Source organism: Nannobrachium achirus, assembly GCF_963921795.1.
Source record: "Nannobrachium achirus genome assembly, chromosome: 23".
Lineage (NCBI taxonomy): Eukaryota > Metazoa > Chordata > Actinopteri > Myctophiformes > Myctophidae > Nannobrachium > Nannobrachium achirus.
The window spans coordinates 45,556,455-45,569,086 of NC_137830.1; the positions used below are offsets into that span (position 1 = coordinate 45,556,455).

The 12,632-nt window shown below is 44.6% G+C and overlaps 1 protein-coding gene across 1 annotated transcript; it reads right to left on the minus strand.

Annotated features, from left to right (window-relative positions):
* Positions 1-136: 136 nt before the first annotated feature.
* elk3 (ETS transcription factor ELK3) lies at positions 137-11,261 on the minus strand. Its single transcript, XM_080754603.1, has 5 exons — positions 11,172-11,261; positions 6,043-6,251; positions 4,184-4,942; positions 2,634-2,756; positions 137-1,185 (listed from the first exon to the last, which is right to left on the minus strand). The coding sequence occupies exons 2-5, from the start codon at positions 6,247-6,249 to the stop codon at positions 1,090-1,092; spliced, it is 1,185 nt and encodes a 394-aa protein (XP_080610729.1). The 5' UTR covers positions 6,250-6,251; positions 11,172-11,261; the 3' UTR covers positions 137-1,089.
* Between the last annotated feature and the right edge of the window lie 1,371 nt (positions 11,262-12,632).

Sequence of the window (12,632 nt, forward strand, 5' to 3'; positions counted from 1 at the left end):
TATGATCTCAATGTGAAATCGCCATCATACAGTATTTGGGGGCGGGGCTAGATGGGAACCACTGACCCACAGTGAGCTTGTAGATTTGCTATTTTTGAATATTTCTGGCAAAGAAAAAAAGTACTATGAAGTTGAATAGCATTCAATGCCTTGTGTTTTATTCCAAAAACAGTTTTTCCTCAAAGTCACAACAGCAAAAATATGGTAAGCAAATCATTTAGAATACATTTGATCAATTCCTTTATAAAAAAAAATAACCAAAAGCTATTTTACAAAAAGCTTTTGTGCAATATTAACCTGGAATTTTGTCTCTAAAACAGATTTTAAGCCTAATAGATAATACACAACTCTTACATTTCAGAAGGCACAGCCGGTACAGAGTAAAAAGCACAGTGCATACGATATAGTATAAAATCATACAAAAACAAACCACTTAAGACAGCTAGAACAATACAAAGAAGTTCACAGCCTCAAATACACTTAACAAAGCAATAAAAAAATGACCATACAAAGATTTACAATGCATTATAATGCTTGGCCCTCGCAACTAACTAGCAGATGCACTGCTAGCAGTGTGGAACGGGCTGTGTGAATGTAAAATATCGACAACTGACCATATTTTAACATGGTGGCCATTTTGGTCTTACAGAAATACTGAGGGTGTGAAGGTGGGTTGGGATTCTCATCCCCTACAGTATGATGTAAGAGCAAAATGGCTGATGTGTAAATATGCAGCCAATTTGTATCATTTATACCATTTTGGATGAGATGAGCCCAAAATAAAAAAGTAAACATGAAACGAAATGTTAACTGCAAATGATCTTCGCAGAGAGCAAGCCTCAAAATGAAGCCCTTATTTCCTTGTCGCACATTAAAGCTATTCAATAGAACAGGTTCATTCTGGTCAATAGTGATATATATATTTTATATATATATATATATATAAACGCAGCCAGAAGGTGGCTGACTCTCATCCGTTATACTGATGGAGCTTCATGGTCATTCTTCTTTAGTCCTGGATTTGCCCTGATCTGGCCCTGCTGGGCCTGGTTTGTGTTTGGATTAAAGTCCTGGTGCTTCGGGTAAAGATCAGGACTTATGGGGTCCAGGGGAGAGCAGTAGAGGGGAGGAGGTGTCCAGACAGGACAAGGGCATAGGGATGGGTCCATTCAGCAGAGTGGGGAACTACAGGGAGAGACAATGAAATTCATATAATTCAACTAATATTCACATATTCAAATTTCAGATTATCAAAGTCAAAACCAGGACCCGAGATGCACATTGAAAGATGTCGATAGACGTGTTTGACTTAACCCATTTCGGGTACACATTATTGTGTATCATTATTTTATGCTTTAACTATTGAAAAATAGCAGATATACAAGCTCACAGCGCGGCTGCGAGCTTGTAGATCTGCTATTTTTGAAAAATCTTGAAAATTAGAATTTTGACCCGATTCTATAAGTGTCTTTTGAATCCTTCTAAGTTTTTTTGGAAAAATCTATATGTTTCTATGTCAGCAATCTGGCTATAGCCATCGTTAAAGAAAAGGTCCTTTTCACTTAAATGGAGCTCAGTTAGTCTGTTCTTGAGAGACTACTATGTCAGTGGTTCTCAAACTTTTTCATGTGAAGGACCCCCAAAATGATATTTATTTGTCCACGGACCCGCATCTCAAAATATCTAGTTCCAGGGACCACCCAGAAGCAACATTTTACAGTTACAAACGTTCGCTTTGAAAATACATATATTCAAAGATTTGCACACATGTTCACGACTTTTTCAAAAATAGCAGATCTACAAGCTCGCATCGCGGCACTCGGTGCCGCGCTGTGAGTTGTATATCTGCTATTTTTCACTGGTTAAAGCATTCAATAATTCGAGGCCTAAATGGGTTTTTAAAATGGCTTTCTACAGTGGTCCGCCCTGACCCACCGTTGCACCATGGGAGAATGTGGAGCGCCACTTCCTGTTGTGAGAGAGTTGCTGATGGGAGTGGGTGGAGCTCCTGACCCCTTCCTCCTCCTCCTCCTCTCCCTCCCCCTCCCCTCCTCTCTCACCAACAGGAAGCTGCCCCCTCTGCTTGTCCACGCTAGAAAGGAAACATCTGTGGCTTATTTTGAAACCCGCGCACACGGCGGTGAATCACACACCGCTGAGGCCCTAGTCTGCAGAAACACACAGGCTACCAACGGTTTGAGTGGCAAATCTGTCATGTGAAGTGACTTAGAACAACCTACGGTTGCCAAGAGTTGGGATTTCGCTTTACTACTACTACTACTACTACTAGCCTCCACCCACCCACCCACCCCGAACTGCCCTTTCCCTAGAACTGGAACAGATTTAGCCCTCTGTGTGCAGTAGTTCAAGGGGGTCAAATACATCATTCATAATTAGATAACCACTTCAGCCATAGCCACTTTTTCGTATGACAAAATAGGTAAAACAGCCAATCTACAAGCTCACCGTGCGAGTGAGCATGTAGATCTGCTACTTTTTGAGAATGTGAAAGCTTGAAAAGTTCTGAAAATATCCGAAAATCTGCCCCAAATTAGGTACGCCAGGATTAAAATGGTTAAATGAACGCTCAGGGATTTTGCCGTGTACTCAACCTGTGTGTTTGCGTGCGTTACCTGGAAGAGGGGTCCATGGCCCTGCAGGCGCGCAGGGCTCAGGGGTCCCACGGGGCTGAGGCTGCTCCAAAAGTGGATGCTGGAAAGCAGGGGACTCGGAGTGAGGAGGAGGCCAGATGGAGTCTAGAGAGAGGACAAAACCAAACCGCAAATTGTTAAATTGTGAACGCACCGCATGTTAAAAAACAAGAGTTATGTTGTTTACAATGAAAACCCCATTTGAAAGGGCCTGAGTTATAGGAACGAACACACTGCGTAGCATGCCGTCATTCACCCCTACCCGCTTGCTTGTGTTCTGTGTGTTGTTTTAGTGAAGACCACGGCTGGAGGGGGGAAAAAGAGGAGGGGGTGCCCTCAAGGAAACTCCCCCATTTTTAACCACTTAAGCCCTATAGAACTCATTGCACGATGAATAGCGTACTACAAGCTCATAACATTACGAAATAATAATAATAAATGTTTTGATTTTTTTCTTTTTTACGTTTTTTTTGTTGTTGCCCAAAATAGGGATTCCACGGTTAATGTGGTTAAGAAGAGAGTCTGACTTTGCAAAGTCCATTTACAGGTTCCTGTTACAAAATACAGTGTGGTTTCTCCTCTATCTTATCCTTCTTCATGTGTTTTTGCAGTGCAATATGTAATCCTGCAGTACTGGGCATATGTAAAGTTCTTCTGCCATACGCTCATACATTAAACCTCTATCTTACCATGCGAAGTGTTCTCCGTTACAGAATTCCTTGTCCGTACTTTGCACTGCATAATGCGGAGAGTCTGTTTGACGAGATTGACACTGAGAATTTTACAGTGTAAGAGTGTTTTTGTGCTGCTGTAATGAAGTTAGACTGTCCCTTCTGGTGTATTGTTGACAGTAAAGGATCCAGCCACACGCCGGTGAATCAGGAGCTTTAGGAACATATGGCTTCACTTACAGACCACCCCGCCCTCTCTCTCTCTCTCTCTCTCTCTCTCTCTCTCTCTCTCTCTCTCTCTCTCTCTCTCTCTCTCTCTCTCTCTCTCTCTCTCTCTCTCTCTCTCTCTCTCTCTCTCTCTCTCTTTCCGCTCACCTCTTTCCATCCCCTCCCTGTCTACAACTTTTGCTTCTTTTTTCCTTCGCATTCTCCTCCTTTAGCCAGGAGGCTCCTCCTCCTCCTCAATCCTTCTCTCCTCTCCTTCTCGGTCTGCATTTACCTCTTCTTACCTCAAGAAAGACCAACCAATGCCTCCCCCTTTCTTTCTCATGGCTGCTTCACTTCTGTGTTTGTGTGTTCCCTACCACAGTGGTTCTCAAACGTTTGCATGTCAAGGACCCCCAAATCGACAATGTAATTGTGCCAGCGACCGCCATACAAGATTTGTGTTGTTAGAATGTTTCAAGAATATTCCAAATTGTTCATGTTCTTTTTTTTTATGGAACGCGTCGCATCACGCCATGTTGAGATGGTATATCAGCTTTTTTCAAATAGCAGATGTATGTATAAGGTTAAAGTGGTTAAATGGATTTTTATGCCATATTAACTAATTTAGCTGTGAGAGCCGCTGTCACACCGTACCTGTGCGGTGAAGAAAGCTGGTGTCAGAGACCCTGAGGGCAGCGCCGGGCTGTTGAGTGCAATCGACCCAATGTCACTTCCTGCCAAAAGAAGGGAAGGGGCCGAGATCTCCAGGCCTTTGGGTTTCCTGGTTTTGGAGGGGCCGCCGCCGGACAGGCTCCTCTTCTCCGGCGTGGGCGTGCTCCGCAAGCGCTCCCTGTCCCTGTGACCGGCCGACAGGTTGAGAGGCTGCGCGTTCTGCTCCCCCGACTCGTCAGTCTCTGGAAAGGGGCTCCGCCCCCTCCACAGCGCATGGGCGGGGCTCTGTGGCGGAGAGGAGGAGCACGACGAAGAGCGGACCCGCCGGGGGGAGTGCCTGGACAAGTGGTGGTGGCCCTCGCCGGAGGAGGGCGGGGGCGAAGCGGAGGGGAGGGACACCGCGGGCGACGCGTGGCCGCGGTTGTTGTTGTTGGGTACGAAGCGGATGACCGAGGAGCTGTCGTCGGCGTGGTCGTGCCGGGGCTCCGTCTTGATGGTCCGGTGCAGGTCTGGAGAGTGCTGTAGGGAGCTGACGGTGAAGGAGGAGTAGAGGCCTGAGTGGAGGTACTCGTTTCTCCCGCCGCGGACGGCGTCCTCGTCGCCCTCGCCTTCGGACAGCGCCCCGCCGGCCTCCTCGCCACAGCGGCCCATCTCCACCGCCGCCGGGTCCATCTTCAGGATCTCGGGGAACGACACAAACTTGTACACAAATTTCTGGCCGATCACCTTCTTGATGATGTTCTGGGGAGGTGTAGAGAGAGAGAGAGTGTGTGGCTGTAAACCTTTGACCACTTAAGCACGTTCACGTAGCTTGGAACTATTTTCTTTTGTTTTATATTTTATATTCTCACTATTATAAAGAACCTACATTCAACACGATTTTCATTTATTTGACTTACTGTATGTGTTTAGTTATTTTGTGAGATTATATTACATACAGTTTACAGCATATCAACAAATAAATTATACCATTTTATCAATAAGACTATTGATCGGTGGGGAAAATGTACAAGCTACCCAAGCAGTATACCAAGTATTAATGTAAAATATAAATAATTATACAAGTTTAAATTAACTGCAATACTTAGGTGATGAATACATGATGAATGCATCAAAAACTATGATTCAGCAATATAATATATATTTTTCTGAATAGTGATTCTACATACTGCTTTTTTCCTTATGGAGACACAAAGATTCTCCTCAAATTATTGGCTTAGGAATGCGACAAAAACAGCATCAATGAATCCAAGTCTCCATGGGGTGAGTGATCGATAGAAATTAAGTCATTTGTGGGGTGAACTACCGGTATTCAAATTAAATACTCTTCCTTGTAAGAGAGTATTACTTTAGTGCAGGGTTCCCCAATAGGTGGCCCGTGGGCCATTTGCGGCTCGCGGGGGGCTACTGTCTGGCCCACACCAACCCTAGTAATAATGGTGGTATAAGAGCAGCAACAACACTAGTATATCGTCGTTGTCGGGTGGAAATCTCGTATCTCCAAATTTGTACGTTCTTTCGCAAATCATACAAGGCCGTCGCACAAAAGTAGTTTAAATCATTTTTAAAATGATAAATTCAAAACAAACGGTTTTGGACATACAAGATTTTCATCCGACAACGACGAAAACTTTCGCTGGAGTAGTGGGAACGCCACCGTCGCCCCCTGCAATGTTGTGGCCCTCGGCTTGGTACCCTAGACATAATTCGGTCCTTGGGGAAAACTAATTGGGGAACCCTGCTTTAGTGTATTACTACTTTTAGGTAAGGTAAAAGACGTGAGCATGTCTTCCACACCACTGACCATATCATCACAGTGGAAGGAAGCGCGTTGCTGTTACCTTGTCATAGTAGTAGCGCAGGGCTCGGCTCAGCTTGTCGTAGTTCATGTTGGTCTTGTTCTTGCGCAGGCCCCACAGCTTGGCCACCTCCTCGGACTTGAGCAGCTTGAACTCGCCGTCGTTGGACGTCCAGCAGATCAGGTGCTTGTGGCTCTGGTCCAGTAGCAGCTGCAACAGGAACTGCCACAGTGTGATGGCACTCTCCATGACTGTAGGAGGAGGTGGGAGATGATCACATTATATGCCAGTGGTTCTCAACCTGTGGGTCGTAAACCCCAGGGGGGTCCCCAAATTATTTTGGGGGGTCCCCAGATGATTAACTTATTTCTCACTCAACAGTAAACAAACCAACCTAAAGTTTAAGCGTATATACACATTTCTAAAGTGACAATTTGAGGACTTTTCAATACCTCTAAAATAACAAATTAAATATTGGTCAAATAGAGGCAGAAATTGTGAAAATAGCCGATCTACACGCTCACAACGCCTCGCAAAGCGAGACATTCCGGCGGTCACAATTGTTCTGCACAGTCGTCGTGTTTGAAAATGTTCATACATGTTCAAATGTTTTCAAAACCTAGTGTAAAGTGTCCGCTGTTTATTTATTTTTAGTGTGGTTGCCCCTAATGGTAAGATGGAATTCATTTGAAAGTGTGATTTCCAATTGCATCTTTCAAGTTATATTTTTGAAAGTATACATTTATTAAATATGTCAATCATTTCCTTGTATATTGATGTTATTTTCCCTGTGCAACGCGTAAAAGGCAAACAGAAATATGTTACCATGTTCAATGCCAAAAACTGTATTTGTATGACAATTAATCGTCGAGTAAAATGCCATGATGGTGCCAGCCCTAGGGAGGGGAGGTATGGAGGTGGGTACGATGCGCATGTGTCCAAAATACACCCGGATCCCGTGACTTCCTCTGACGAATGAGAAACCACAAGTACAGCAATGTTGAAACCCCCCTACACACACACACTCATACACACACACACACCAAACACACAGCAACTTTATGTTATTACTACCTGTGGTAAATCACAGTATAGTTATTAACAATGGGGCAGTAATATATATACAACACACATTTAGTGTGTTCATTCTTGAGTAAAACTGTAACAATGTTGATGTTAGTGGCCAAGGCATACAGCCATCTCTTAAGCAGTATCATACTTCAATAGTGTGCGATAAATAATTTTGACTTTGAATAAAGACTTCACCCTAAACTAAAGAATGGTGCATGCATATCTCATTTTGAAATGACTGAAATGTCTTGATATGTCCTTCCAGAACTTAATAAAGCTACCGTAGTATAAGCAAAACATATATTTATGAATGAAACTAGCCCTGCGTGCATCAAAGGCTTGTGGGTATTATAGATAGATCATGCTCATGTGTGTGTCTCTCCACGTTGCATACAGGTGTCATGCACCCGAAATAGCAGATCTACAAAGCTCACAACACATGCAGAGCGACGTGTTGTGAGCTTGTTGATCGGCTAGTTCCAGTGCTCAACACCAGCGTGCAACCAAGTAAAAATGAAAGCCTGTGTGTCAGGGACGTGCAGAGGATGTTAGGCAAGGCCTGGCATTTCTAAAAGGGCCTTTTGGTGGAAATTTCGAAAATAGCAGACCTCCAAGCTCACAACGCGTCGCGCTGTGACGCGTTGTGAGCTTGGAGGTCGGCTATTTTCAGTGCTTGATACCACACTGAACTAAGCATAAGCAAGTGAATACCGGAGATGTGGCGTAACGGCATGGATTCATACACCGAGAGGACAATTCTTTCAACATAGGATGCTAAGTTCAGGAGAGTTTGGACAAGGCAATTCTCTTGAATGCTGCCTTCAGGTATGGCATGGAAAGGGGGAATTTTCATTTCTTTCACCACAGTAAAAACTGCATTCATGGTCTGGAGAAGGCACTTTTTACAGACAGATAAAAGGGCAGGGGCTCAAGCCCCCTTTGATGCCTATGTGTGCACGAGCCTGCTGTGTGTGAGCGTGTGGTGTGCCTGACTGAGAGTCTGACCAGGGCCAGACAGTGGTGCATTTAAGGATGTTTCCATGGTGATAGAAGAGGATGTGGTCAGTGACCTGGTGCCAAGACAAGTCCTGGATTAACCAGGGTATTTACCTGAAACTGACCGACTGTCTCTGTCCATCAACACACTACTGTCTCGGTCTCCTATGGCTCTCTGTCTGTCTGTGTCCTTTATTACTGTTATTTCTTGGCACGTCTCTCTCTGTCTGTCTGTTTCACTCTGTCTCAATATCACCCTGTCACCCAATTAAACCTGTCCAGGAAAGGTAAAGTGGATGGGGTTCAAATGATGCTCCCTCCCTGTTCACAAAGGCACACACACAGGCGTGCAAAAATGCATGCCATATTATATCAATCGGTATTGCATGAATGCTCTCATGCACACAAGTAGTGCAAGCATGCACATACAGAGGTTGTCAATCAAGCAAACACACACACACACACACACACACACACACACACACACACACACACACACACACACACACAAAGGTTTCCTGCATAGGTTGCATGCGTGCGTTTGTTCGAGAGGGAAGACCGTAAACCCTGACTTTAGACTTGCATAGCAGTGTGGTGCGCAAGACATTGCACATTTTCAGAGCACATCCGAGTATAAATCAGGCATAAAGCTGTCCAAAGGAGGACTTCCTGTCATTCTGTTTCAGGGGCGTCTTCCCAGGAAAAGTCCTGCCCTCACTGAAAGGTAGGAATTCCTGTCACTGGGAGCTGTCGGAAACACTGGAACCTCGGCAGGGGGACAAATGCAGGGTTTCCGCACACACAGACAAATGCACGCACGCACGCACGCACGCACGCGCGCGCACACACACACACACACACACACACACACACACACACACACGCACACACGCATTGTAGGTAGGACACACAACGTTCCACACAACAACATATGGAGAACGCATCCATGTTCCCAGAGGACATGGCCTGATGTCATACTGTACATATGATGTATGTCCTGTGGTCTTTGGTGTTTCACGCTAATGAGCCCTGACAGAGAAGAAACAAAGCAGCAGGAACAGTTTATTTTGGGCTTTCTGTGGAAGAAAGGGGGTCTCTGCACAGAGGCTGATGAACACTTAATTTTGCTCCTAGAGCAGGGGTTCTCGAAATTGTATTTCAAGGACGCCGTTAACTCTGAGAGTGTACAGATGGTTCCATCTGCGCGTTCTCAGAGTTACAGACCTGTAAGGGTCCATTTGGAGAAACCCTGAGGTCCACTGCTAGAAGAGCTGCAGGAATTCAATATCACATAATAAGTTCTTAAGACGACGGATAATAACTACTGTACATATATGGACCTTGTGGAATTAAAGTTCTACTGGCAAAATGACAGCATGAGAACTGAAGTGACTTGACAGCGATGGGATTCTAATTGTGTACTCTCCTTTGTGTGTGTGTGTGTGTATGTGTGTGTCCAAGCGCTGCTCATGTGTTTGTGCCATAACAAATTACGCTCTCTCCAAGCGCGCAGCAGCCAAGCCAACGGAAAAATCAACTCGCAGTCACAATCATACGTTATGCGCGCTCATCCACATTGGACACCATAGTGATGTCATAGTCTAGTCGTAGTAGTGGTCTAATGTGTTATCAAACCAGGTGGAAACCTGTGTAAGTCTTCTTTTACAAGAGTTGTAGGCTATATATCAGTGCTTTTTCATGTCAAGGACCCCTAAAAAGATATGCTGGGACCCCATGAGAGAAGATGTTTACGGCTCCACAGTGATTCCCAACCATTTTAATTTCAAGGACCCCCCCAGTTTGAGTTTGACATGCATTTCAGGCTACGAACCCCTCTGAGACCCCAATCTATATTGTAAAATCAATGTTAATTTAACTCGGAGAGTGTACTAATGGTGTCCATTTGGTTCCATGTACTCCCTCAAGGACCCATGGCCCTGGGGGTCCCCGGACCCCACTTTGAGAACCAATGGTAGGCTGTATATATTATGCACAACCACCCAAATTCTCTGGTAAAGCACGCAGAGCCGTTCTGGTGATGTGATGGGGAGGCTGGAACTCAAACGGCTCTTTGTTTAAACACCAATGAGTCATTTTCAAGATGTTGTCTGCTGCCAGTTTCAATCCGGAAGCGCATGGCAATTAGTCTGCGAGCTCCAGACAAACCAGAAAGTCTACTACGACTTTTAAAGGGGCCACGAATGCATTTATTTTCCACATCAACGCACTGTCTCCGGGACCCGCGGGTCCGAATCCCAAGCAGAAGAACGCGAATGTTTACCATGGATTTGTTGCAGCTTCAATTTAACTCCGAGAGTGAACACAATGGAACCAAATGGATCCGGATGGGACCGTTAATTTGGTTACATTAGCACACATGGATCCACATAGGCTCTATGTATCAGTGGTTCACAAAGTTTTTAGCTCAAGACCCAAAAGAAATTAGACATTTGCCCAGGACCCAAATTTAGTGAGAAAAGCAGATCTACAAGCTCACAACGTGTAGCTTCGCGCCGCTACCCACTACATCTTAACTATTATTATATTTTATTTATGGAATGTCTTAGATGTGTTTGTTTTTTGTTTGAAAAATGTATCTAAAATAAAATTATATATTTCTATTTTCCCACTTCCTATATTTGATTTTTTTGTAGGAAAAGAAAATTAGATTCGAGTCGACTCATGACCCAGAAAAATTGGTCCGTGTGTGACCCACAAATGGGTCGCGACCCACTGTTTGGGAAACACAGTGGACTACTACTACTACATTACTGTGTAGTTGTTTACCCCACTTGTGCAAAAGTGGCATCCCTTCACATTTCAAGTCCATTGTGTGGCGATCGTTGCTCTCCTGTCCGAGCCTCTCATATTTCAACACGATATTTTTCTGGCAGGCTGAGGCTATACTGAACTTGAGATCACTTTTTTTTGGCTGCCCACCACACACACACACACACACACACACACACACACACACACACACACACACACACACACACACACACACACACACACACAGTCACACACTCACAGCGAGATAATTTTCGCAAAAGTTATAGCCTAAAATGGAATTACAAGAAGAGATTCATTTTTTTTACACGTACCCTGTTGTGGACGGCCGTTTCTCCTCCGTAGATGTTAGTTAAAGGGCCGTGGGTTTTCCATGCTGATGCCGTCTACTCTCTGGACTGCGGGTCTGCAGACTGTAAGAGGATCCGGAGCTTTTTTCTCTCTCTCTCCTTCGGAGCAGGAAGTCGGAGCGCGCAGACAGAGAGCCGGCTCACTTCCTCTCGCGCATTATTCCCCAGGCGCTCGGCCGTCTGTGTAAACACGCTTTTCCTTCTCTCTCTGCCCGAGCGTGCGTGCGTGCGTGCGTGCGTGCGTGCGTGTGTGTGTGTGTGTGTGTGTGTGTGAGAGAAACGTGTGTGTGTGTGTGTGTGTGTGTGTGTGTGTGTGTGTGTGTGTGTTAGGGTTACACAGAGTGGCGTCAGTTCAGAAAAAGCTAAGGTATGGCAACATGACTTACACCAGTCGTGTTGCCATACCTTAACAACAGGCGCAATGAAAAGTACATTTTATTCTTTACCCCTGTAGCCAAGGTATAGTAGCTGCCATAGCTTGCCATACCCAATTGACGCCTCTGGTTACACACACACACACACACACACACACACACACACACACACACACACACACACACACACACACACACGCACACACACACACACACACACACACACACACACACACACACACACATTCACTCACTCACTCATTCAATTTGGGGCTTCATTGCTATGGGAAACATAAGTTTTACTTTGCCAAAAGTGTGCTCAAAGCTAAGAAATGTACTACATGCATGATGTACACTTAAAATGGAATACAAATGTCTACTAAACTGAACAGGGCTGTGTGTGTCACATCATGAAGGGGCCCTTAAAGTAGCCTATGCAACTTTGAAGTCAAATCTATCTATCTCTCTCTGTCTCTCAAACTCAATTCAGCATGAGTGCATGGGCATGGTTACATTGTCAAAACATGTGTGAAATACAACAATAAGAAATATATACATGCCTAGCCTACTACAAAGAAATACAAACAGAAACAACACACACACACACACACACACACACACACACACACACACACACACACACACACACACACACACACATACTCACACAATATTATTGCAATTCCGCCAACCATACCCTCAGTGCAGGGCCAGCTGACGTCACCTTCTTCCTGTTCACCGGGAGGGGTTCCTGTTTCTACACACACGCACGCACGCACGCACGCACGCACACACACACACACACACACACACACACACACACACACAAACACACACACACAACATCATCACATCATATCAGCTCTATCCTGAGTTGGCTTTTGTAGATATAATATATTGACATTGACATAATATTCAATATATTGAATATTATTCAATTATGGTCAGCCAAAATGCCAAATAACTTTTTGTTGTCAAATGTACCCCAAATATTATGTATAGGATTTTTTTTTATTCGATGCATCCCTGAATTATGTTTTTATATGATAGA

Excerpts from the sequence above, each read along its gene's own strand:
- elk3 (XM_080754603.1), bottom strand. The coding sequence starts at position 6,249 with ATGGAGAGTGCCATCACACTGTGGCAGTTCCTGTTGCAGCTGCTACTG. Across the intron at positions 4,943-6,042 it reads TGCGCTACTACTATGACAAG|AACATCATCAAGAAGGTGAT; the intron begins GTAACAGCAACG and ends ACACCTCCCCAG. Across the intron at positions 2,757-4,183 it reads CAGCTTTCTTCACCGCACAG|ACTCCATCTGGCCTCCTCCT; the intron begins GTACGGTGTGAC and ends TCCTCTCTCTAG.